Source organism: Aquarana catesbeiana, linkage group LG05, assembly GCF_042186555.1.
Source record: "Aquarana catesbeiana isolate 2022-GZ linkage group LG05, ASM4218655v1, whole genome shotgun sequence".
NCBI lineage: Eukaryota > Metazoa > Chordata > Amphibia > Anura > Ranidae > Aquarana > Aquarana catesbeiana.
The window spans coordinates 558,970,167-558,997,102 of NC_133328.1; the positions used below are offsets into that span (position 1 = coordinate 558,970,167).

Sequence of the window (26,936 nt, forward strand, 5' to 3'; positions counted from 1 at the left end):
TAGCATAACTAACTCACCAATGGCTGGGTTGTTTACCTGTAAAATCCTTTTCTTGGAGTACATCACGGGACACAGAGGTCCCTCTCATCTTTTTTTGGGATATTCATTGCTTTGCCTCATAACTGAAGTGCTTCCTGTATAGGAGGGGTTATATAGGCGAGGACTTCCTGTTTGATTGATATGCCAGTGTCTATTCACCTATAGGTGGCGTATAACCCACATAGTAAATTTTAGGGCTGTTCTGTGTCCCGTGATGTACTCCAAGAAAAGGATTTTACAGGTAAGCTGTAGGAAAAATCTAATTTTCTTTATCGTACATCACGGGACACAGAGCAGCCATAATTACTACTATGTGGGATGTCTTACAGCAATGCCCCTGAGGGGAGGGAGGCACAATCACAGAAACTGCCACCTGAGAAGGACTTATTCTACCAATTTACTGATGCCACTTTTGGGGTGTAGCATGTATAAGCTGCTGTCAGAATTTTCCAGCCTGCTGTTTGCCTTTTTGTTTTCATGGACCTATTTGTGGTGGTTGCTGTGTTGCTCAACCCTCAGTTTCATCGGTTTTGGACATTCCAATCGCCTAAGACCAATATTTAGTGTCCTGCAGTTTACAATTAAAAAATATTTTTTTTACTTACATGTAAAATCCTTTTCTTTTAGTATATTACAGGACACAGGTCCTTCCCCTCTGTTCTTATGGTTCACTGTGTATTGCTTGCTACTAAACTGAGGCTTGCTGTATGATGGGTTATGCTGGGGCTGTCCTTACAGCTTTGTTTGCCAGTGTTAAATCACCTGAAGGTATCTGCTTCACTCTAGTCATCTAAGGCTAATGTAATGTTTTTCCAGCAAAGGAATTTTAGTAAGGCCGGCCATAGGCGGTTTGAATCTTGGTTGGTTCAGCAGGAACTGGCCCAGATTGGAACTATGGAAGGAGGAGGCTGAATTTACCAAGTTGATTGACCGATCAACTTTGGTACAACAAGTCTGTCAGATTTTGCATGTGATTATCGCTAGCGGCTGGTATAGCCACAATCAATAATCACTGTCTTCTCCCGGCGGGAACGTCCCTTTGCCCTGCAGAAACCACCCTTTGAACATAGATGTATTACTCTAGTGAATCTCTCTTGCAAAGTAGCCTTTTGGACACTATCATCTCTGCCAGACATGTTCCTGAACTGGCACCCTTTTTCTGTAAAAGGGCCGTTCCCCATATTTCACAATGACATGGTGATATTGCATCCAAGGCCAGCCTTTCTTCCAAAAGTGGTCTCAGCATTCCGCCTCAATGAGGATATTGTCCTTCCATCCTTACGCCCTGCTGCTAAGCATCCAAAGTAAATCTCTCTACTTTGTGTGGGCCTAGTCAGAGTCAATATAGTATACCTCAAGGATACTGCTCCAATCAGACAGACAGACATTCCCTCTTTATCCTGTTCTCTTGACCTCACAAGGAATGCCCTGCTTAAAAGTCCACCTGTGCACTATAGATACAAAATCTGATTGCAAGAGTTTGCTTTCTAAAAGAGAAATCTTATGCGCCCATTTTACCAGTTCAGAGGTAGTTTCATGGGCTTTTCAACACCAAACTCCTGTAGCCCAGTTGTGTAAGGCTGCCACCCGGTCTTCTGTTCGTACTTTTTTTTTTTTTTTTAATTTTGGTTCTGTCAGGTAGACATTCAATCTTCCGCTGATGCAGTGTTTGGTCTCAAAGTTCTCGTGGTGCCTCTCTGCGGTTGGGTCCTTTGATCCTTCTTGTTGGGCCTATTGATAAGTTCTGTTTGCCTCATTGTTGCCCATCCTTCCTATTCATTGCGTGGGGATGTCCAATGGTGTATGAATATTTTCACTTGCCTCCAAATATTTTGGCGTACAGTACAGAACACAGGCCACCCTACCTTTTTGACTCCTTGGTTTACTCTTGGTTCCTCTGCCCAGTACAAAACTGAGTACTCAGAGTAAGGTAGAGTTATAGGGGTGCAGGTTAAAGGTTGGGTGTGTCCTCTCCAGCTGTTGCGGAACTACAATGCCTTGTGGGACTTATATTTCCGCAACAGCTGGAGGGCCACAGGTTGAGCATTCATGCTCTAAAGCTTTGCCAGTGTCCAGAAATGTGCATGTTTAACTCATGTTGTGGAAGTATTCTGCCTGTACTGTACTCCAAGATATGGAATTTACAGGTAAATCAAAAGTCCTCTTTTACTCATATACTATATGAAAAAGCTCAAAGACCATCAGAACTTTTTTTTATATATTTGGGGAGGGCGATGTTTTACTATGCATAATGGAGTAAGATATTGTGATGTGCACACAGTGGTGTAGGGTTTTCTGGAGTGCATCCTTCCCTCTGACCTGCAATGGGTTGATTGATCAGTGTAGCCAGGCCTTTAAAAGCAACCCTGGTGTATGTTGTGCCAGAGGGCCAAGGATTCCCTATCTAGTATAGAGCAGTTGTTTTTCTGTGTCTCAGTTTCCACTAACTGTATATTTACATATTATTTCTTGTAAATTAATAACGGTCTTTTATATCCCCTTTGAAGATCTGCCGGTGATGTTCCCAACGGGACAGCTAATGAAACTGCATCCAGTTACACAGAGCAGAATGCCTTCAATGCGCAAATAGCAAATGGAGACAGCGGTCGCTCCCCTTCTCACATTGCATCTAGACCCAAAAATACACCAGCACCAAATCCACCCTCTGCCCAGGCTGGCACTCGAACTGGTATGTATGCTGCAGAATAACAAAAAAACAAAACACCTGTCGCTTTGCCTTTTCCCTACCCATCTTCTTGGGCTACCCTATTAAAAAGTAACACTAGTCTAACAGAACCGTATTATTTAAAACAAGCACCCAGCATGGCATTATGCTGTGCAGTTTGGATGTGTGGCAAAAGGAGAAAATTCTTTTGCATCATATCATTTGAGTATATATACACACTGTGTGTGTATGTGTTTATTTTTTTTCTTTCTCAGTTCTGCTCAGCTATAATGTGTTAGAAAAAATTGCTATTGCCAGCCTCCGATTCTGATATTTGTAATTCTTTCTCTCATGTAGGATTAATAGAGGCATTGGGACAGATTTTTATATTTTTCTTTACACAATGCTTTGTAGTTATCCCTATTTTACACTGGGACAACAGAAACTTGTTTAGATGCAGGTAGAGCTTAGTAAAGCTCTTTCTGTTTAAGTGTTTGTGACATGATTTATATAGAGATGGTGGGAGTTATGCAATAAACTCATCTTGGCTTCAGTGCAAGGGTCTGTCACAAGACTGTGAAGCACAGGGACTGAGCTTACAACACCAGGCCTTTTGTGCCAGGCCCCATTTAAAGAACAACAGTCTTTTTAATGTTTTTCAAATATAAATGTGAAATGTGTTAATGTAATGTAAAGATTGTTCCAGTGTATGGTTTGCGTTGCTTATATATTTTTTTGGGGGGGGGGCTGTGGCCCTATTGATGCTGTTATCTCATTGCTTATTGAAACCTAGTAGGCTCTCTGCAGTACTGATTGATGACCAAAGATCATCTGATCAAGGCTGGGAGCGGTAGATTTTTGATGCCAAACGTACTTTTCCCTAAAACAAAAATGAGTTGGTAATGCTGATGAATTTGCTTTTGATCCATGTAAAGTGCAAATCTTAATGATGTATCCATTTTAACCCACTTAACCACAAAATGTAGTCTCCTTAGCAACATGCAGTCCTTTTGCATTCTTTTTCCACACTAGATCATTTGTGGTAACAGTGATATTATGGAAAAAGTATGACATCTTCTGTGTTTCAGCAATACACCATCTACCAGCATGCTAGATTAACTTGTACCTGAAAGAGTTTGAAAAAGCGCCTTATCTCATTAAGTGCAGAGGAGCTATTTAATATGACCATTCAACACCTAACTTTTTTCCCTTTGATTTTGAAATAAGATCATGTGTCGGACTTGCAGGAAGAGTGCGTAGTGCTGGCCAGTGCTGGAAATATCTGGAATGGGATAATGGGGTATGTCAGATTGTGGTAGTGAGGGCACTGTGTGGGAATTCCTACCTGGAGGATATCAAAACTGGAGCACACTCTGTAAACAAAATGACCTAATTCAGGTGTCAGGTAGCAACAACCTTAAGTCCTCATGCACACGGACGTTTTTACAGCTGCTTTTTTGAGCTTTTTTTGCAGCTTAAAAAGGCCTGTCTATGTTAGTCTATGGCTTCATGCCCACCTAGGCGTTTTTGAGCTGCAAGTGGCATAGGCGTTTTTAAGCTGTAAAAAAAACCCAGGACCAGTGGGTTCTGAGAGACGTTTTTCAGCTGTAAAAACGCTCTAACGCTGAAAAACGCTCAAAAACGTCATTCACCAACGTTTTTTAGCGTTTTTGATCCATTGAAAAAAAAAAAAAATTTTGAAAAAAAAAAACGCTCAAAAACGCTAACGCGGAAAAACGCTCAAAAATGCTAAAAACCGCTATTGCAAAAACGCTGAAAAAAGTTAAAAAAAAATCACTGCAAAGATACTGGCGTTTTCATAACGTTTTTTTAACAGCCTGTGTGCATGAGGGCTTAAATGCAACTAGTCATGGGAGAAAGATGAAGACATTTCTGACTTCCCCCTGAAAAAATACTTTGTTTTTGGCTGTCATGCTGATTATCTGGCTTCAGGACTTTCAAAGCTACTGACCCTGAAAGTGTTACAGATCTGATTTCACTTCCTGCATACTTGTTCTGCATTAAAATATCAAAGCAAAAGAATAAGATCCAGACAACTAGCAATTTTAGAAAAAGGGTAAATATGGTAGCCAACTATCTTTATCGTATAGTACAGGACAAAGGCAATGTAATCGTAGACTCTGGGTTATAGGTTTGTACCTTCAGTTGATTAGACCCTGTCAAGCTTTCGAGGACACACAAAATGGGTGCCTCCACTATAAATAACATACAAAAGAAAATGAGGGTATCTGCAAAATTCTTAAAGTAGAACTATAGGCAAAACTTTTTTCTTTTTATATTGGGTAAGGTAAAGTAAAGGGGGGTTTTAATCCCTATCAGATTTTTTTCGCCATCTGTGTCCCACTGTGGAGATTTCCCTTCACTTCCTGTCCCACAGCCAAACAGGAAGTCAGAGAATCTCTCCAAATTAAGGGAATTCCTTGGGGACCCTCGGGTCCCCAGATCTTAGTGTCCCCATTGGAAGATTTCCCCTCTATCACTTTTCTGGTGATAGCCCAAAATTTGTGATTTTTTTTTTTTTTTACTTTCACTTTTAATAATGGTAAACAAGACATATAGAGAGGGTGAATGTCCTTAATGGGGGCACAGACTGCAAAAAAAAAACTGACTCAGCGGGAGATCTGTCCGTTGATCTCCGCTGAGCCGGGGGATGACAGGTCCCTCTCTGCTCACTGAGCGGGGAGGGGCTTGTCAGGCGCCGCTGCCTCCTATGGAGGGATCGGATGAAAACGGACAGCTTGTCCGTTTTCATCAGATCTCACCCGATCTGATCCGCCAGCGACGGACCTGGACGTAGGGATCGGACGGGGTCGGATGTCAGCGGACATGTCTCCTCTGATATCCAACGCTCCATAGACTAACATGGAGCGCCCGTTCAGGTCCGCCGTCAAAACTTACAGGCGGACCTGAACGGTCCGATCGTGTGAAAAGGGCCTATAAAATAAGTTTTGCCTTTAGTTATACTTTAAATATATAAGCCTATTCACTTGTTAAGTGTTGCCATAGTAACCAGGCAACCATACCATACAAAAAATACACCCTACTCCACAGGGTAAATCGGTTACACAATCGGCAAACAAGGGATACTGTTATGCATTACATTTAACGATTTATTTAGATAGTATCAAAAAGACAAAAAAAATAATCAGAAATTACTCAATATTAAGAATACGCTGTGCTTACCACAACTCAAAGAACACCAAAGTGCATATAAAACAATGTACACAAATTAAACATCTAGACATCTAGTATAAATATAAAGTATATGTGTCACAAACATCCAGCACTTACAAATAACCTCATTGTATTTAACTAAATAGTTAAGCTGGGAAAAAGTGACACATACATGTCCCATGGCCCAAAAGATTACCACATCATATTGGTCTCAGACCTTAACATGTAACACTTAATTCCAATGTAATGATAGTGGTATTAATACTTTTTAAAGGCCAAAAATCTCAACTTTGACACTCAGTGAGCATTGATTTTTAGCTTTCCATCTACTTTGTTAATGCGTGCATCCACTATGACCCTTCCTCACGCCATGAGTCCATAGTTTTTTGCTAGTATTCTAAGGTGATGGACCTCTTTTTTCTTCACTGAAAAAGGGCTCTTAGCTTAACTAGTTCAATATTTTCCTTTTTAGTTTGAAATCTTCGTATTCTTTAAACAACTCCTCGTTGTCTTCTAATAGCACAAATAGAGGCAGTAAATCCAGATCATTGCAACCTCTGGAGCTGTACCCCTGGCCCCCGCTGCTGTCAATCAAATCCAGTGACACGGGGGATGGGGCCAAGTCCTGCTGTCTGTGTTAATGGATGCAGCAGCAGGACTCGGGAGCATGCCCGCATGAGTGCCCCCATAGGAAGCAGCTCTCCATAGGGGCACTCGAAGAGGAGGGGCCAAGAGCACCACCGGGGGACCCCAGAAAAGGAGGATCGTAACACTCTGTGCAAAACCCTTGCACAGAGCAGGTAAGTATAACATATTGTTATTTAAAAATAAAAAAAAAAAACATTACAATCACGTTAAGTACCATGGATGGACATATCTTGGTCTTGTCTATTCTGTTTCAAATGCCTCTGGCTTCCCATTTTCTATCGCCAACTAACAGGGCCCATCAGTGCCGTCTATCAGTGTCACCTATCAGTGCCCATAAGTGCAGCATATTAGTGCCACCTCATCAGTGCCTATAAGTGCCACCTCATCAATACCCACCAGTTCAGCCTATCAGTGCCCATCAGTGCCGCCTCATCAGCGCACATCAGTGAAGGCGAAAAATTACTTAGTTACAAAATTTACTGACAGAAAAAAAGTAAACGTGTTTTTTCTAAATTTTTTTTATGTAAAAAATAAAAAACCCAGCAGTGATTAAGTACCACCAAAAGAAAGCTCTATTTGTGTGAAGAAAATCATAAAAAATTTGTTTGGGTACAGTGTAGCACAACCGCGCAATTGTCATTCAAAGTGCGACAGCGCTGAAAGCTGAAAAATAGCTTGGGCAGGAAGGGGGTGTAAGTGCCTGGTAGGCAAGTGGTTAAGTATACCCAGACATGTTGCTTCCCACTGCTTTAATAAGAAGCTGATGAATGTCAGTAGCAGAAGCCTCATATGCTTCCTGTGCAGCACTAAGTTTATTTTCAAACCCAATTGGATTCTTTCTAGGATCTCCCAAGCTCTCTAATATTGCGCTAATTTCTTGGGGACTAAAAGGTACATGCTATTTAATTTGAGACTTACTGTCATGGCATTACCTTCAAAAACGTATTGGGTTCTGACAGGATAAACTGCAACAGATTGCACTGTGACAGAGGCAGAAGGGGTGACGTCTCCCTTCCTTCTCTCTTCATCTTGCTGCCATAATTTGGAAATTATGGTTTGCTTTGGAAGTTCAGACCTTATCTCTCTTTCTCTGGCCAAAGCCTTAAGTTCAGAGAGATCTAGTTTTGCATGTGCCTTTAGATTTATGCCAATTATCTGTTTCTAGGATACGAGCCAAATTCCTCTTTGTAGGGGATAAACCTCTGCTCTCTACTATATTACCCAGCTCATCTTGTGTGTTTCATGTAATCTAATTCTTGTGGCTTTGTGGATGGACCCCTTAAAGCCAAACTGGCAGCCACATAAGGCGGGGGGTCCTCCTCTACAGAGTCTTCTGGCCAAACGTAGTAAATTTGGGCAGTACTTTTATTAAACATCTCCGTCAAGCCAGTTTGATTTGCTACTTTAGCTTCTGTCTCCCATGTGCAAGCTCTTCTCCATGTTCTTTCACTGCACAGTAGTGGGCCATAATCATGCAGAAAAGTTTGCCATACTTGTAAACCAAAAGTCCCTTCAGATTTTAAAGGTTTAGCTGTTCCCTTTGGCCATTCTACCCAATTATCTGGGTGGATTAAGCTAGCGAAAAGAACAATTGCAAAAAGTAAAACCTTGAGAGGGGAGGGGGGAGTAGAGACAGAGAGAGCTTTTAGCAGCAGATGTGTCTGTGTGTTAGGTGAAGGTTACAGAACACATTTCAACAGCGTGAACAAAATGGAGTCTCTTGTGCTTAAATGAACAATACAATGATAGTCGGTTCCATATAGTAGGGTTTGGTACAGGACACACACAGGGCAACCTTCCTTCCAATCCATGGTTACTCTGCATTGCTTGCTACAAAACCGTGGACTTACGGAGTGGGGTAGGGCTATGGGGGAGGCACCCAGTGGGTGTGTCCTCAAAAACTTGCCTGTGTTCAATAAGCTAAAGGTACCAACCTATAATCTAGGGTCTAAGAATACTTTTCCTGTGTCCTGTACTGCACCTAAAGATACAGTGCATCCGGAAAGTATTCACAGCGTTTCACTTTTTCTACATTTTGTTATATTACAGCCTTATTCCAAAATGAATTAAATTCGTTATTTTGCTAAAAATTCTACAAACAATACCCCATAATGACCACGTGAAAGAGGTCTGTTTGAAATCTTTGCAAATTTATTACAAATTAAAAATGAAAAAAATCCCATGTACAGAAGTTTTCACAGCCTTTCCCATGACACTCAAAATTTAGCTCCGTTGCATCCTGTTTCCACTGATCATCCTTAAACTGTTTCTACAACTTGATTGGAGTCCACCTGTGGTAAATTCAGTTGAATAGACATCATTTGGAAAGGCACGCACCTGTCTGTATAAGGTCCCACAGTTAGCAGTGCATGTCAGAGCACAAACCAAGCCATGAAGTCCAAGGAATTATCTATAGACCTCTAAGACAGGATTGTATCTTGGCACAGATCTGGGGAAGGGTACAGAAAAATATCTGCAGCATCAAAGAACCCAATGAGCACAGTAGCCTCCATCATTCATATATGAAAGAAGTTTAGAACTACCAGGACTCTTAATAGAGCGGTCCTCCCGGCCAAACTGTGCGATCGGGGGAGATGGGCCTTAGGTCAGGGAGGAAACGAAGAACCGATGGTCACTCTGACAGCGTTTCTCTGTGGAGAAGCTTCCAGAAGAACATCCATCTCAGCACCACTTCACCAATCAGTCCTGTATGGAGTGGCCAGACAGAAGTCACTCCTCTGTAAAAGGCACATGACAGCCCACCAGGAGTTTGCCAAAACGCATCTGAAAGACTCTCGGACCATGAGAAACAAAATTCTCTTATCTGATCAAAGATTGAACTCTTTGGCCCAAATGGCAAGCGTCATGTCTGGAGGAAACCAGGCACCACTCATCACCTGGTCAATACATCCCTACAGTGAAGCATGGTGGTGGCAGCATCATTCTGTGGGGGATGTTTTTCAGCGGCAGGAACTGGGAGACTAGTCAGGATCGAGGGAAAGATGAATGCAACAGTGTAGAGAGACATCCTTGATAAAAAAACTGCTCTAGAGCGCTCTGGACCTTAGACTGGGGCAAAGGTTAATCTTTCAACAGGACAACAACCCTAATCACACAGCAAAAATAACAAAGGAGTGGCTATGGGACAACTCTGTGAACGTCCTTGAGTGGCCCAACCAGAGCCCAGGCTTGAACCCGAATGAACATCTCTGGAGAGGTATGAAAATGGCTGTGCAGCAACGCTCCCCATCCAACCTGATGGCGCTTGAGAGGTCCTGCAAAGAAGATAGGTGTGCCGAGCTTGTAGCATCATACGCAAAGACTTGAGGCTGTACTTGGTGCCAAAGGTGCTTCAACAAAGTATTAGGCAAAGGCTGTGAATAAAACGTATGTACATGGGATTTGTTTATTTTTTTTTATATTTAATACATTTGCAAAGATTTCAAATAAACTTCTTTCACATGGTCATTATGGTGTTTTGTTTGTAGAATTCTGAGGAAAATAATGAATTTAATTCCTTTTTGGAATAAGGCTGTAACATAACAAAATGTGGAAAAAGTGAAGTGCTGTAAATACTTTCCGGATGCACTATATGGAATTTACAGGCAAGTCAAAATTCCTCTTTTAAACAAACTTTTCTTATGTTCATAACCAAAAATGACTTGTATTGTTCAGGGCACAGGAATTGATGCTTAGGCCATGGGCTATATGCTGCAACCTTCCAATGATTGGATACTGGCAAAAGCTTTGCTGGGACCACCCCCAGTGTATCCATATAACCCTGCCTACTCTGTAAGGCTCCATTTTTTCTTCTATTTTTTTATTCCCAGTTTCCCTTTACTTCCTCACCTAACACTACTTCTGTCAAGATCGGAGTGCCTATTGCCTTATGGGTCAGTAGTAGTTTCCAGATCCCTTACCCTGGGGTTAAACATTATGGCAGAGGGATCGGCCTGTAAGGTTTGCTTCGAGCACTGGATCCTGTATTTGATGCTCACCTTGGCATCTGGTTCAATGAGTGAGTTAGCCACAGGGTCCTGGTCCAGGGCTGTGTTCAATTCTCATAGCACCTAGACCCTGAATTCTCCTTCGGGAGGTTTGCTCACCATGATAGTGAAGGTCTGGACCCTGAATGGGGCCATGCGTTCTGGACAAGGTAAGGCAGGGTTTCCTTGTTTTTTTATACCTGTACAAGTCTTTTTGGATTATTACTTGGATCTCTGTGTGGTACACACTATGTTTTATCCATATATCCTACAAGACACACTGCAGTGCTAAGCACACAAACCGTTTTGAAGGCACGTGTATTGGGGTCGTCTACACTTTGAGTGTTTTTTTTATTTGTATTCTCTAGCTTTTATTGTCTCACTTTATTCAACTTTGTGAAGAATGTTATTATAGCATTTTAATTTGGTCTTCTTTCCACCTCAATACTGGATGTTCCTTTTTGGCTAATGGCATAATGCTTATAAGACTCCCAACTGCACACCTCCAGCTCCCATCTTCCACGTCAAGCATATCTTTTACTTTTGCACCTATTAGCTTGATACCTCGGAGACACAGCCACAGGAACTCAGCACCTGGGTCATTGCAGTTCCTTCATATAAAACACATCAAACTCTTTCAGTCCACATCTGTTCTGTGAGTACCTAGCGGGGGAAGTTCCTTACTTAGCGGTGGTGGATTACAAGCTCTTGGAAGTGGAAGCACATGGGACAAATAGCAGGAATTATACAGCAGGTCCTGATGAGACTACTAGCTCCAGAGCAAAGTTCTAGGCCCCTTGTACACAGGGCGGGCTCCAGCAGCGGATCTGCCTGCTCAGTGGGGAATCTGTCTGCTAATACCCACTGATCAGGCGGATGACAGGTCTGTGTCCACTCCGCTTATACAGAGCAGACATGGACATGTTCTCTATCAGGCGGTCGGATGGCAATAGACCACCTGTCCATTTGCATCCAACAGTCATCCAATCAACAAATCCCCGCCCGTCTGTTTTAAGGGGATAGAATCGGATTGGATGTCCATTGTCATCCGCCGCACCACTTAGGGCAATGGAGGGTTCAATTGGGACCGTCTTAAAAAAGCAGACAGACGAACCCGATCGGTCTGCCCATGTGAAAGGGGCCTTACACTGACATTGCTCCAGCCCCCTCCTTCGAGCTTCCTCTCAGACGCACAACATGCAGCCTGTCTGACTAATGTAGAACTATTTGTCACTATGTGTGATCTATCACCTGATCCTGTGTTCACATTTTCAAAAAAAAATTTTGCCAGGTGGCTGTTTGAACCACTGCTGATACGTGCTTTGGTTTCTGCTGTCAATTGTTTCTGGTCTGTTGTTCTTTCTTGTATTTCCTGTGAACATGTTGCTGCTATTTTGTTTCCCAACCCTCAAATTATTGCTTGGGTACATCCCATGGTCTAAGAACCAAGTCCAAGTTTTTTTTTTTCATTTTTTTGTCTAGCCAGGCCGATTGTACCCAGCTTTGCAGCTAAAAGCCTGTAGTGTGAACATATCCCAATAGCAGGATCTCAAATGATACACACACAGCTGAATGATTCAGTGGAGGCCTCTGCGCCTTGTTGCCATGTCTGGGTTTTTCTGCGTAACTGCCATAGCCCATAATACTCTATAAAATGATTGTCATGTGTATAACATTTCTAAAAAAAAAAAAAAAAAATTATTAAAAGAAGGGTATAAAGTATGCGTTGTAAGCGTTTTAAAATAAAAAAAGAAAACATTTACATAGAATCAATAATAGTTTCCCTTTAGCCTTCTTAAAGTTATGAGTGTCCTACTTGAGAAGGTTAGCATGTTCCACAAGGGAGCATAAAGGTACCTGGAGACACTACAAGGGTGTTGCCTTGTAGAATTTTTATTTGGCAGTCATTTTGCAGATGTGCTTCTGCCAAGGCCAGGTGTAGATAGAACAAGTAGATCCCCACAGGGAGCAGTTCTACTTTATTAGAAGTCTGTTAGCTGCTTCCTTTTTTTTTCCTCCTAAAGTAAAACGTCTGCTTTTTCATTTTTGCACTGAATAGATATTCCTGCTCAATGGTTTTTTATTTTTGTATTTTTTTTTGGGCATAGATGGTTTCCTACCCCGAGTAGCTGTAGTTTGGCTACGTTTCCAGGGCTGTGCCACACAGAAGCTGACTAATCGTGGAGACAAACAGGAAACGCTGTTTTCATCTCTTTTTGTTTGTCATTTCCTTCTTCTACAGTGTTGAAATACATTTCTGGGATCAAAAACATCAGATTTCCAGCCAACACATACAAGAACTGCTTTTATGTACTGTATGGCTTTGTCACTAAAGAAATATCACCCTCTGCTGGTCTTGCTCTGCAAGATCTCTCAATAGTTCATTCAGTTACTGACAATGACTGAGGGTGCCGAGTTGTTAGGAATAGGAAGTTAGTATAGGGCAGCCATATTTTCTACCTAATTGAAGAAAAATGTCACTTTTGGGCATATTTTATAAAACAATGACTAAGATTCACTGAACATTTATTGCAGGTACATGAATCTCTGTAATATAAAATGTGTGCAGTAGAAAGATACACCTGCAGTAAATGTTTGGTGACTCTCACATCTGCTGCTCAATTTTAACTGAAAAGGTATATTTATAAACAAGGTATTTTGTTATTTAAAATTCAGTCTTTGAATCTCAGTCTGCTACTGCTACAAGTTAAAACTGCTACTGAAAGCCCATTTTATGCTTAGCAGCTGTTGCTCAGCATTTCCAGAGGTTCCATCAAGATTGAAGCAAAACATGCAGCCTTTTGTAATTGTTTTAATTGAAGCATATTTCGAGGTCTGTTCATGGTTTAAGGCATATAGTAAATTTCCTGCATCAACACTGAGATTTCTCAGGTGATGATGGTAAAGTTGGACCTTCCCCAATTTTAAAAAGGACATGGGTAGGCACCCCTAAGTTCCTTTAAAATAGGGAAATGTGTGAAAAATGATATTTTTCCAATTAATGAAGTGTGTAAATTATTCATCTGGAGGGGGTTGTAGCTTTTTCAGCAAAGCTGGAGGAGGAGCAGCATTTAGACCCCATTCACACCTGAGCAATTTTCTGCTTGTAGCTCTAGAACACTTAACAAGCTCAATCCCATTCATTTCAGCGGCCCCTGTTCACATCTGAGAGAGTTGCCGCCTGTAGCAAAACGTCTGTTGCTCAAAAAAGTACACAAACTTCTTTTAGGCAGATTGGAGTGTTTTTAGCCCCTTAGACTTCAATGGGACTGCTGCCTGAAAATTATTTGACATGAGCATTTTACTAGCGTTTTGTTGCATGTTTTCTGGCCAAACAGCAGCTCTCCACCAATAAACTTATCCCCCTAGTGCTTTCTATTGCCTAAAATAAAAACACCTGACGCTTGAATACAATTATAAAACTCTTCTAATATGCTTCTAAAACGCTCGTATACACTTGCGAAATGCTCAAATAAAAAAGCCTGAAAATTGCTTTGCTCACATGTGAATGTAGCCTAATATCTAAACTGTTCCAATAAGAAAATCCCTCTCGGAGAAAAGACTCTTACGGTGCATGCTTGCAAAGTAGCCCCCTCTGTTTTTGAGATACAGCATCCTCAAACAAACATAGATAAGGCCAATAGCAAAAACACATCCTATGGATGCCGTGATGATTCCTCCTTTACTTGAAGCGATTGTAAAGGCACAAATTATTTTTTTCATAAAATAATAAACTTGTTTTCTTTATGGTACATCATGGGACACGGAGCCTTAAGTAATTAATAGGTTATAGGCCACCTTCAGGTGATGGACACTGGTATACCCAATCCAGGAAGTTCACTCCCTATATAGCCCCTCCTCCTAGGAGCGCATCAGTTTTTTTTGCCAGTGTCTAAGGTGTTGGTCACGAGTCAAGATGTGCTCTGAGGAGCTCCAGGAGGGATCCATGCTGGATTTAAATAGCCTCCATAGACCAGATCCATCCAAAGTGCCACTTAGGCCAAAGTGGATAGTACCTGGGCCTCGTATCCGAAGCACAAGGTTTTGCCTGTAAAGCCTCTCTTTGCAGGGCTGGACCCTGGGACCCTGGGCTTTGATCATGCTACATTACCTAAAGCTTTCCTGGTGGGGTGCTTTTTACAGGTGCTTTTAAACGCACCCGCCGTGATGGGTAAAGGCTGGATTGTCTGTTAATTCAGCAAATCCTGCGGCGGGGATAAGGTAAGGGAAGAAACTTAGGAACTGAAAAGTCCACCTATGCTTTCTTCTTTAAGGAAAAAAAATGTTGTCATGCCTTAATTCTCCACTAGAGGGAGTCTATGCACAAACCTTAATCTGTTGTCTTCACTGTAAAGCTCAGTGTCAGTCTGTGTGTGGCCGCAGCAGCTTGCAGGGGGATTCTGCCAGGTAAGAGATCTGCCAAAATGCTCCCCCCCCCCCCCCCCCAAGGGACAGAGGGGTAGGGAAACACCAGCGGTGTACCCCCCTTGTAATACCCCCTCTCCCCCCCGCCGCGGGGGGGGGGGGGGGTGCGGAGGTCCCGGATTCCGTTCCATCTGCTGTTTTTTATGCTGGCTGATGTCAGAGGCTCTGCTGCTCCCCCCCATGTTGGGTCTGTAGACCCGAAAGCCGCCCGTGCACGAGCACAGGAACATTTTCAAAAACGAAATGGGGGCGGGTTTATGGAGGGGCGGGGCCTAGGCGTAGCGCCGTGCAATGTCCACGAGGCATGGCAGGCAAGCATGATAATAAAAAGACAGCTGGAACAGTCTCTCCTTGGCTGAGGAGGAAGCAAGCAGTCTGCACGCAGGGACACAGGAGCTGTGGGGCACGTGAGGGTTGCAACTGGCATTCCTGATACAGGAAGTACTTTGATCCCAGCACTAGGCTGAACTTAATAGCGGCTTTACTGTCATGACTATGTTCAGCGATTAAGTGCAATTTAATAGTGCCTCTGTTTTTGTGCTTAGGACTATGCCTGCCAAAAAAGACACCAAAAAGGTACCAAAGGTTTCACCCCCAGTCGCTTGGATCTCCAGTCGCATTTCCACACTGTCATCCTCGCCTGAATTGCCAATTATGGCAAGCCAGGGTGAGCCATTGGAACAAATTGATGGTGCCACTGCTTCTCACATCTCAGCCCCTGTATACGTGACTGAAGATGTCCTCTCCTCCACCCTGCAGGGTCTGGAAGGAAGATTATCAGCTTTAATCGCATCCTCAATTCAAATGGATAGGAAGCGTGCTAGATCCCCCCCTCCTCCCCCACTTCAGACCCTTTGCAAGGGGAACAGTGGGCACAGGATGAGGTGTTACCCTCAGGCGATCAGGAGGAAAAACAAACTGATGATTCTGCTGCGGAGGAAACAACGGTAGATGAACCTTTTTCAGCCTCACAATCTGAGAAATTGCTGATGCAATCTCTTACGGAGATGGTTTGTTCTACTTTCATGCTACCCCTAATGGAGTCTCCTGAAAGCTCGGTTTCTTCCTTGGGTTCCTTAAAACCTTCACAGCCTTTGCATGCGTTTCCTGTCCATGCATTACTAGAACAGCTTATTTTTGCTGAATGGGATCACTCGGATAAGCATTTCCTCCCCCCAAAGAGATTTTCAGTTCTCTATCCCATGGAGGAGAAATTCACCAAAAAATGGAAAGTACCAGCAGTTGACGCTGCGATTTTCAGTGTGAATAAAGACCTAACTTGTCCAGTAGACAATGCACAAATGCTTAAGGATCCAACAGATAAAAGGTTGGAATTCCTGTTAAATTCTGCTTTTTCCTTGACAGGTGCCGTTACTCAGCCTGTAGTCGCTGCAATAGGCGTCTGTCAATCCCTAAAGGACCAATTTAGACAGGCCCTTAAAGAGCCAGTCGGTGGCTCGTTCGGAGAAAAGCGTACGCATTACAACCAGTTACCTGGAAAGTTTGGGTTTGATTATCAACCTAGAGAAATCTTCCTTAATACCGCTAAAAAGGCTGGAGTACTTGGGTCTGTTCTTGCCTCAGGCAAAGATCAACTCCATAAGAGAGCTGCTGCGGATGGTCAGGTCAAAAGGCGATCCCTCCATTCGCCTTTGCATGAGGTTGCTAGGAATCATGGTGGCTTTATTCGAAGCAGTTCCCTATGCCCAGTTCCATTCAAGACTGTTGCAAAACAGTATCCTGTCTACTTGGAACAAAATGATTCAAGCTTTAGACTTGGCAATACGGCTGTTCCCAAAGGTGTCCCAAAGCCTCAGTTGGTTACTAACCCAGAATCTGCTGAAAGGAAAATCCTTCAGACCAGTTATCTGGAAAGTGGTAACGACAGATGCCAGCCTTTTCAGGCTGGGGAGCAGTACTACAAAAGACAACTGTCCAGGGACAGTGGTCAAGAGCTGAAAGAACCTTGCCCATCAATATCCTAGAGATTCGGGCAGTGCGTCTGGCTCTAAAGGCCTGGACTTCCAGGTTACAGGATTGTCCTGTCAGGATCCAATCTGACAATGCCACAGCTGTAGCCTATATCAATCACCAAGGGGGCACCAAGAGTCTCTCAGCGCAGAGAGAGGTGAACCATATACTAACTTTGGCAGAAAGGAATGTTCTGTGCCTATCGGCAGTCTTCATTCCGGGAGTAGAGAATTGGCAGGCGGACTACTTGAGTCGCCAGCAGTTATTCCAGGGGGAATGGTCTCTTCACCCCGACATATTTTGGGGTATTTGCCAAAGATGGGGGACTCCGGACATAGATCTTCATTCAGGTTCAACATGAAGTAAGTAAATTTTGTGGCCAGAACAAGGGATCCACTCGCATGCGGAACAGATGCGTTGGTGACCCCGTGGGATCAGTTTTCACTGATCTATGCATTTCCCCCTATTCAGTTGTTGCCTCCACTTCTTTGCAGGATCAAGATGGAAAGAAAGCCAGTAATTCTGATAGCACCAGCATGGCCCAGAAGGTCATGCTATGCAGAAATCGTAAAGATGGCAGTGGAGGGTCCATGGTCCCTCCCACTACGGCCAGATCTGCTCTCACAGGGACCGATATTCCATCCTACCTTACGGTCTGTAAATTTAACGGCTTGGCTATTGAAACCCACAAATAGCCAGCTTCCAGAACTATATATTATAGGGATTGGAGGGCTTATGTTTCCTGGTGTGAATCCAAGGGTTGGCACCCTCGGAGATATATCATAGGCAGAATTCTTGCCTTTCTACAATTAGGGGTAGAGATAAAATTGGCTTTGAGTACTATTAAAGGCCAAATCTCAGCTTTATCAGTCTTATTTCAAATACCGCTTGCTACACATTCTTTAGTCCGGGGTTTTATGCAAGGGGTGATGTGGCTTAATCCGCCAGTCAAATCTCCCTTGAACCCTTGGGACTTGAACTTAGTTATGTCTGTGTTACAAAAACAGTCATTTGAACTAATACAACATATTCCCTTAGTCCTTCTGACAAGGAAGTTGGTATTTTTGGTTGCTATATCCTCAGCAAGGAGGGTTTCGGAATTGGCTGCTCTTTCTTGTAAAGAGCCATATTTGATTATTCGTGAGGGCAGAGTGGTGTTACGTGCTCGTCCAGGCTTTTTGCCAAAAGTGGTTTCAGGTTTTCACCTGAACCAAGATATTGTCCTGCCATAGTTTTTTCCAAAACCATGTTCCAGGGAACAGAAGTCACTACATTGTCTTGATGTGGTGAGAGCAGTGAAAATCTATTTAAAGACAGCTGCTCAGATTCGTAAGACTGATGTCTTATTTATTCTGCCAGAGGGTCCTAAGAAAGGACAGGCAGCGTCGAAATCCACTGTCGCTAAGTGAATTCGGCAAGTTATAATTCAAATTTATAATTTAAGGGGTAAGATTCCCTCTTTTGAAGTTAAGGCGCACTCTACCAGGGCGGTTAGTGCTTCTTGGGCAGTGCGTCACCAGGCCTCCATGGCTCAGATCTGTAAGGCCGCAACTTGGTCTTCAGTGCATACATTCACAAAATGTTATCAGGTGGATGTAAGGAGGTTTGAGGATATCGCCTTCAGGCGCAGTGTGCTGCAGGCAGCAGTATAGGTCCTAAAGTCTGGGGGTAGCCTCGGGGTTGTGTCTCCCTCCCCTCAAGTAGCATTGCTATGGGACGTCCCATTAAGTAACTACTTAAGGCTCTATGTCCCATGACGTACAATAAAGAAAATAGGATTTTTTTATAACCGCTTACCTGTAAAATCCTTTTCTTGGAGGACATCATGGGACACAGAGGTCCCTCCCCTTTTTTTGGGGTTTAAGTATATTGCTTTGCTACAAAAACTGTTGTGCTCCTGGAAGGAGGAGGGGTTATATAGGGAGTGAACTTCCTGGATTGGGTATACTAGTGTCCATCACCTGAAGGTGGCCTATAACCAATTAAGTAATTACTCTGTAATTGGCTCTGTGTCCTATTATGTACTCCAAGAAAAGGATTTTACAGGTAAGCTGTTATAAAAATCCTATTGTACTTGTAGGCTATATACAGTGGTATTGCACAGGGCGGTCTCTTACCTCCTCTTCTAAAGTCCCCCACTGGCGTTGTCCACTCCTCCTCTTCTCCAAATGCCCCCATAGCAAGCTGTGTGCTGTGCAGGCACATGTGTATAGACACACAAAGCGCAGTTCTGCTCCTCCTCACAGGATTGATTGACTGCAGCAACAGTCAATGGCTTCCGCTGCTGCCTCTGTGTCCTGTAAGAAGAGGGGGAGAGAGCAGCGAAAATAAAGCCAGGTAAGTATTTATGGGGGGTTAGGACGGAGGTGATAATGAAAGTTTTTTTTACTTTAATGCAGAGAATGCATTAGGGTAAAACATCTTATGTCTTTAGAACCACTTTAAAAATACAAATACGGTTTACATTTGACATCTGTTTGCGACACTTAAAGAGGTTGTAAACCTCCCTTTTGTAGGTTGTACCTATAGGTAAGCCTAAAATAGGGCTTACCTATAGGAGATATTTGATGTCATCGGCGCATGCGCTCTGAAGGAACAGCCGCCTGTGTCGTTTCTTCAGGCGAGTGTGCCGTGACCGGTGGCTCCCATGCGTGGGAGTGATGTCACGCGGCTCCTGTCAGTCACCGAGCCGGAGGCCGTGGCCCCTGGAAGGAAGATGGATGTGGCCTGCAGCGGGTACGACGCAGGCTTCATTTGCAGGTAAGTGTCACATAATGTGCTAGTATGCTATGCACATTATGCATTTTACTTTGCAGGGCATTAGAAAGGAAGAAAAACCCACCAGGGTTTACGTCCTCTTTAAGGGATCATTTAGAATGTGTTCATGCATTTGACCTGCCTAATGCTGCTTTTGCATAAAAAGCCTGTATACATTATACAATTTTCTTGTACAATTTTCCTTTAGCTTTACCAAAACCGTTTAATATGAGTTCAAACGCTTTCAATTTGTATGCAATCAGGCTGGTCCTTGCACTATATAGTTGAAGGTAAATCTAAAGGAAATTGAAAAAAATTGTTTAATGTATGGCCCCCCTGTCAGAACACGACAACTCAGTGGGGAGGATCGCTGGACTAACCTTGCATAGTTAGAACAGCAGCTCCAACCGGAGCTGTCAGTTTCTTTTTCATGCAACCCACTGGATTGCACGAAAAATAACTGTAGTGTGTACCCGGCTTTAGGCTATCCATACAGTATATGTTTAGATTTTTCTTGTTCAGCCACACAAGTCGAACGAGAGAAATCATTTGATTCAACCATGGGTTGAAGGAAAGGAAATCACTTGATGGGAGAATCAACACACTCAGTGTTGATGGGGAAATCCCTCCCGCTGCGTTATTGTATTCTGACAGCTGGAATTTTCCCCGCAATCAGAATAAAATGATTACTACTGCTGGATAAAGCTGGCGGCAGTAATCGTATGAAAACAAACCTGACAGGCTAGTTCTACTGAAGACAATCGATAGATTGACTTCAGTTCAACCAGCTTGCCATTGGATGAATCCAAATTCATCCAGTTCCTGCTGAACTGCCAGAATTTTGATCAGTCTATGGCCAGCTTTAGACTGCTTAAAAAAGTAAGTAGTACTTTTCCACTTACAGTTTATCAGTGTATGTGGCAGGAGAGGAAGACCAGAAACCAAAGTACAGTATATGTTGCTAGCAAGCTAAGTATTATTGAAGTAATGTCCAAGCGTTTAATACCAGAGTGGTAAAATAAAACTTTTCAGAGCCACACAAGACCCCTTCATCAGGCATGTGATAAGAGCTGGATACAGTTCGAAGAACATTTAAAGTACCATCCACCAATCAAAAACTAGTATAGGAAGCCACTCCTATGTAAAGGTCCGAGGTCCAGAATATTGGGCGGGTATTACGGGGCCTAGTAATCCTCCTACTTGGTGTCCTGGATTGCTCCCCACCCATTTGGACACATTTGTCAGATTTGCCTATTCTAGGAGGTGTGCAATGCTGTACCAGTTGAGGTGTCACCTTCAGGTGGAGCGCAATCCAGGGCTTTATCACTGTTATGTGATTACTGAATAAATGCTTGGACATTAAGTCAATCCTTGGTGTGCTTGAGACCTATATTTTGCTTTGTGGTACCAGATTCCAGTCGGCAGTTGCTACAGTATACGTTTATGCCATGCCTTTTCCAGGAATGTGTGTGCTTGGAATATTTTACATAGTAGGAGGACCAGGGTGTACTAGGTAAACGCTAGGGTCTTGAATAATAATTTTTAGGATGTACCTTGAAAACCACTAGTTCTGGTTCCTATAACCAAACTGCTGAAGAAATGTTTTTGCCATCATCCAGAGTCCAACCAGCTAAAATTTCCTTTTAGCTACAGTACCCTGATTTTCAAACACAAAGTGCATCTCTGCATCCTAATGTGGAGTGGCCTAACATTGCTTTCTTATGTTTTTGCTTTACTTTACCCCTGGTTTCCCTGAAGGCAGTGGCGATTTAGCCCTGACCGCACAGAATCCCCCTGGGATGTCAATGTCAGTATTGCCTTCAATGAAATCTGGTACCTAAACTTGTAATACTGCGCATATGTGAGATGATGCGTGTGACATCATGTGCCTTACAAAATTACATCCATTTGCTGATTTGAAAAAAAAAAAATTTCACTTTCAGCAGGAAAGCAGTGGGGACCGAATCGGCGGATTAGCTAAGTATATCTCCACTCTGCAATCCCCTAGACAAAAACAAGCAGTTAACCCATTGTCAGGGCTGGGCTCCTGCTATTTACGAGTATCTCTTTTCTTTCAGTGCACAGAAGCTGCTCAGCTGTTGGTTAATTACCAGCTACTTGTTGTTTCCACAGTGACTCACCTGGTTACCATTACCTGCCTCATTAGTCCAGCCTACAGCCAGCCCCTTTTTGCTATTAAAACAGCTTAGCTCATTTCCTCATTGCCCTTGCGTGGTCTATGATCTCTAGTGTGTATGACTTGGCCTGGCTGACTTCTCTTTCGATACCTGTTCCTGATTATGCTGACTTATGGTTTCCTGACCCCGGCTCGTTTGATTACCCACTCTGGCATTATAAACTAGAGGTTGGCCGATATATCGGCCGATATTTGGCTTTTTTTCCTTAATCGGCATCGGCCGATTGTGCTGATAAAAAAAGCCGATTCAGCGGGACTTGCAAATGACTTCTGTAATTGAAGTCAATTGCAAGTTGTCTGAAGTTTTCTTCTCTCCTCCTCTGGGCAGCCTGGCAAATCTGATAAGAAGATACATTGTATCTCTTTCAGTTTCTTTTATCAATAGACTGAACTCCTTGGAGAAGTTTTCAGTTTAACCATTTAAAGACTAAATCTTTTCTGACACTTGTTGCTTACAAGTAAAAATCCTGTATTTTCTGCTATAAAATCACTTAGAACCCCCAAACATTATATATATTTTTTAGCAAAGACCCTAGGGAATAAAATAGCGGTTGTTGCAATATTTTATGTCACACGGTATTTGCGCAGCGGTCTTTCAAACGCAATTTTTTAAAAAAAAATACACTAATGAAATTAAAAAAAAAAAGCAGTAAAATTAGCCCATTTTTTTTCGTCCAAAAGTTTTGATTACCTGTTTTTGTGTATTTAATATTTAAGATATAGTTTTTTTTTTTTTTTAATCTAAGTTATACATACAAGTGAACTGATTGGAGGTTTGTTTTGTTTAATAAATGTTTAAATATAAAAAATTTACTGTCTCACTTATTACTTAAGGCTGCTTTCACACTGGAGCGGGCATGCATTGACGGTAAAATGCTGTTAATTTTAGCGGCGCTTTACCGTCATTTTAGCGGTGCTATTCGGCTGCTAGCGGGGCGCTTATAACCCAGCTAGCGGCCGAAGAAGGGGTTAAATGTGCCCCTGTAGCGCTGCTGCCGAAACGCTTTGCAGGCTGTCATTTCAATGGGCAGGAGTGGTGGAGGAGGGGTATACACTGCTCCAAAGATGCCGCTTGCAGGACTTTTTTTAAACATCCTGCCAGCGCATCGCCTCAGTGTGAAAGCACTCGAGCTTTCACACAGACTGCAGGGGAGCCGTTTTACAGGCGCTATTTTTAGCCCAAAAGCGCCTGAAAAACGCCCCAGTGTGAAAGGGGTCTGTTAGATTTTATGAGATGAAGGGGAAAAAAAAAAAAAAAATCGGCCTAATATATCGGCCCTAAAAAATCGGCATCATATATCGGCCACCGCGATTTCTAAATATCGGCTTTGGCATCGGCCAGAGAAAAACCCATATCGGTCGACCTCTATTATAAACCCTGGTTTCAGTTCTTGACTACGTTCCTGAACTGTTGTTTTTTTTTTTTTTTTTGCTATTTCATTTAAGGTGTGATTTTTGCAGCACTTTCTGTCTCCGCCTGGTTTATGGTTTTTGGACACCCATACAGTTTTTTGCGTGTAAGATTTTGTTGATTGGGGCATTTGAGAATCGTTAATTATGCATGCTTCCAAAAGTTTGCTCTATTGGTTGCTGAAGGTTCTATGAGATCGGACTGAAAACACACAGTAAAGTCGTCATTATTTTATGGGTGTTGTAACATATGCAGGGACAGATGCATACACCCATTCCTGCGTATCTGTCACATTTGAGGATGAGTCTGTACAGCTGATGCCTGCCCATTCACTTTCTATGGGCCGCCTGCACTCAGTTCGGTGGTAGTAAAAAATTAAATCTTTTTGGCCACTAATCCACGTTCTGCTTTTCAAATAGATTGCTTTTTTACCTTATGAATTTTTATGCTAATTGCCCAATAACTGTATATGTTGACCCCTTAAGTCAGTGTCGGTTCATGTGCTGCAATCTAGACAGGCTTGTCTAGGGCTGTGTTTAACCAGCAAATGAGCTGCAAAGTCTCCACATCATAAAATGTAATCATTACTGATTGAGCTGATATTAACTAAAGCAGAGTTTGTCATTGATGCAGACCTTTACCTTCTTGACACCGATCATTTTTTTCTTTTTTTCCCTTTCAGTTAATGGCACAAGTACTGCATCTGAAGCCAGTAGCACATCTTGCCATGAAGCTGCAGCAACTTCTGTAGGAACTCACATATCAGATTGCACAGACTCCACGAACAACACAACGGACATACCAGCAGCGGGTACATCAGAAAGCAGCACATCTGCTGCCAGTGCTGCAGCTGAACCTGTAAGGGCTACGGACTCAATGTCATCATCTGCTGCTGGCAGCTCAAGTCCTGAAGCAGCGAAAACAAGGCAAGCGTCTGTTACTGCCTCTGCGGATCCTGTGAGACAGCAGCCCAGCAGCACTGCAGAGCCTTTACCACCTGGGTATGCGCATGGATTGAGCTTTTGTAGTTGGTTAATGATCCTTGAGCAGCCAGCTGTCACATATATTAGAGCATAGTCTGCAGTGCGGGAGCCCAAACCGTCCTCTCACTGTTATTTGACTGTGCTAAAGAAGGATATTGCTGAATAATAATATGGCCGCTCTAAAGAGAATCTGTCACAAAGCAAAGCAATCCTGTTTGAGAAGCATTTGATGTGTGATTTCACTCTTAGATTGCATACTAGTTCCATGGCATGGATGCAACTCACAGTGATACTAAGCAGGTAAAGCTTTACTGGCCAGGACAGCATTATTTTACCTTGTGACTGATTAAGACCATACAGTTGTATGAAAGATAAAATTTTGTGCAGTGCTCACAAAACTCGCATTGGATTTGCATAAAAAATGTGCAGGGCTTTTTTTCCCACACTGGATTTGGAACACCCATGCGATCTGATTCCTGTCCGAATCCACAGTTTGCAGTGCGATCTGTGAACCGATCTGGGGCTGTCATTCATTAACATTGTATTGACACCCGCAATGCTTCACAGAGGGCAGTGTGAACTGCCTGCGGAAGAGATGCGATGCGGGAGCCGGCACTGGAATCGCTCTGGTTTCTGCATCACTATAGTGTGAACCCAGGCTCAAACATGTTAAAAAAAAAAAAAAAAAACACACACACACAGTAAGCATCTACATACTCTTCCCAAATATATTATATTTTTCATAATATATTTATAAAATATTGTATTATAATATAAATATATATTTATACTTCCTACCACTTGGTTTTTACCATTACCAGTTGTTACTACTTGGATATTAACTTCTAAATTTTCTGTTTTTTTTTTTTTTTTTTTTTGTAAGGGGTGTGAGTAACTTCTGTCTATTAATATGATACATGATACTATGATGATTAGCAGTATGGAGCATATAAAGTACAGCATGGCTTTCAGAGTGGAGCAGAGCAGATTGGACAGTGTACAGAATGGGGCTGTGGGATGGATCTGAGTATTCCATACACAGTACAGTGTACACTCTAATTTGGAGATAAAAGGACTAAATTTGTTTCTTTATCGTACATCACAGGACACACAGCCACAGTAATAACTGCATGGGTTATATGGCACCTTCAGGTGATGGACACTGGCACACCCTAAACAGGAAGTTCAATTCCCCATATAACCCCTCCTCTTACCGGGAGTACCTCAGATTTTTTGCCAGGGTCTTAGATGTGCTGTGCTGAGCTCTGCTGGAATATTCATTACTGGGGCAAGCCATGCAACTGGATCCATTCAAAGTGTCTTTTCCAGGCTGAATTGAATGGTACATGGGCCTCGTGTCCGAAGAAACAAGGTTTTACCTGTAACGCTTCTCTTTTTAGAGAGCTGGACCCCGGGATCCAGTATTTGTTTTTTTCAGCCATATTCCTGGCGGGGTGCTTTTTACAGGCCCAGGGCTGTGGATCCCCCGATGAAAAGGGTGCCCTAGTCCCTGAAGGTTTTCTAACTGAGCCCACCGTGAGAGGTGAAGATTGGGTCTGTTACCACAGAACCCTGCAGCTGCATAAGGTAAGGGAGATTCCTAAGGATTTTTTCTAATTCTTGTGGGCTTTCTCTTTTAAAGTAAATGTTGCTATGCCTATAGTCACCACCGGAGGCTGTCAAGAGCACGTACCTGTTCCATACTTTTCAGTCTTGCCTCTGTGTTTCAAGCTGCACGCTTTCTCTGGCCCAGGCTCCAAGTCGTGAGAAGGGGGGGGTGTGTCTTCTCCCAGGAATGTCCCCCCACCTGGATAGCTTCCTCCAGGCAGAGGGAGGATAGCGCTAGATGGCGGTGTACTGTGCCGCTCCCTCCGCCATTACGGCGGTTTCTTTTGGCTGCTCTCCTCCCCCCGTCCTCCTCCATGCGGTCCGGTCTGGATCGGAGACCGCTTACGTGGGAAACAATCAAAATTAATGAAGGAGGGGGGCACGGTGGGTGGTTGGAGGAAGAGGGCGGGGCTTAGTGGCATTGAGCGTCCACAACGTGGGCTGCATAGTTAGAAAATGCACCTTTTTCAGGTGCATACAGCTAGGAGGAATACAGAGTGGATGAGTGGCATGTGAGTTGGTGACACAGGCATTCCCAGGCACATTTTACTTTAAAGCATCAGGCTGAGCTTAATAGCAGCGGCAGTTGCTGGACTATTACTCAGCAGTGGGTGCATTTTTGGTGGTACCTCTGCGTTTGTGCTCAGCACTATGACCAGAGGAGGTAGTTCTAATACCACAAAGACCAAGGACATGAAGGGGTCGCCCTCAGGTCCTAAGGACCCTCCCTCTGCAACACCATCCCGATCTAAGGATGCTGGTCAGCGTGAGCCACCAAGGGTCATCAGGGGCTGCAATTGCTTCCAACACTTCAGCCCCTGTCAATATAACTGAGCAGATCTTCTCCTCAGTTACGAGTGGTTTAGAGGAAAGATTAGCGCCTTTAATCACGTCTTCATGGAGTGGAAGAAAACACATTAGGTCCCCTTCTACCACCCAAACGGAGGAACTGTGGGAGGGGGAAGATGGGGACCGTGAAGAGGCTGTTGATTCCTCTTCCGTGGGATCAAGTGGGGAAGCTCTCGCCTTGCGCTCGTGTTGGTACATATGC

General features: G+C 43.2%; 1 protein-coding gene across 4 annotated transcripts in view; it reads left to right on the forward strand.

Moving 5' to 3' along the window:
- The window catches only part of WWP1 (WW domain containing E3 ubiquitin protein ligase 1), a 280,186-nt gene that overhangs the window by 190,244 nt on the left and 63,006 nt on the right, over nt 1–26,936 (forward strand). For all 4 annotated transcript variants that reach the window (XM_073631909.1, XM_073631908.1, XM_073631910.1 and 1 more), the window contains 2 exons: nt 2,547–2,728; nt 23,977–24,295. In XM_073631909.1, coding sequence (XP_073488010.1) covers nt 2,547–2,728; nt 23,977–24,295 — 501 coding nt within the window. The remainder of the gene's footprint in view (nt 1–2,546; nt 2,729–23,976; nt 24,296–26,936) is intronic.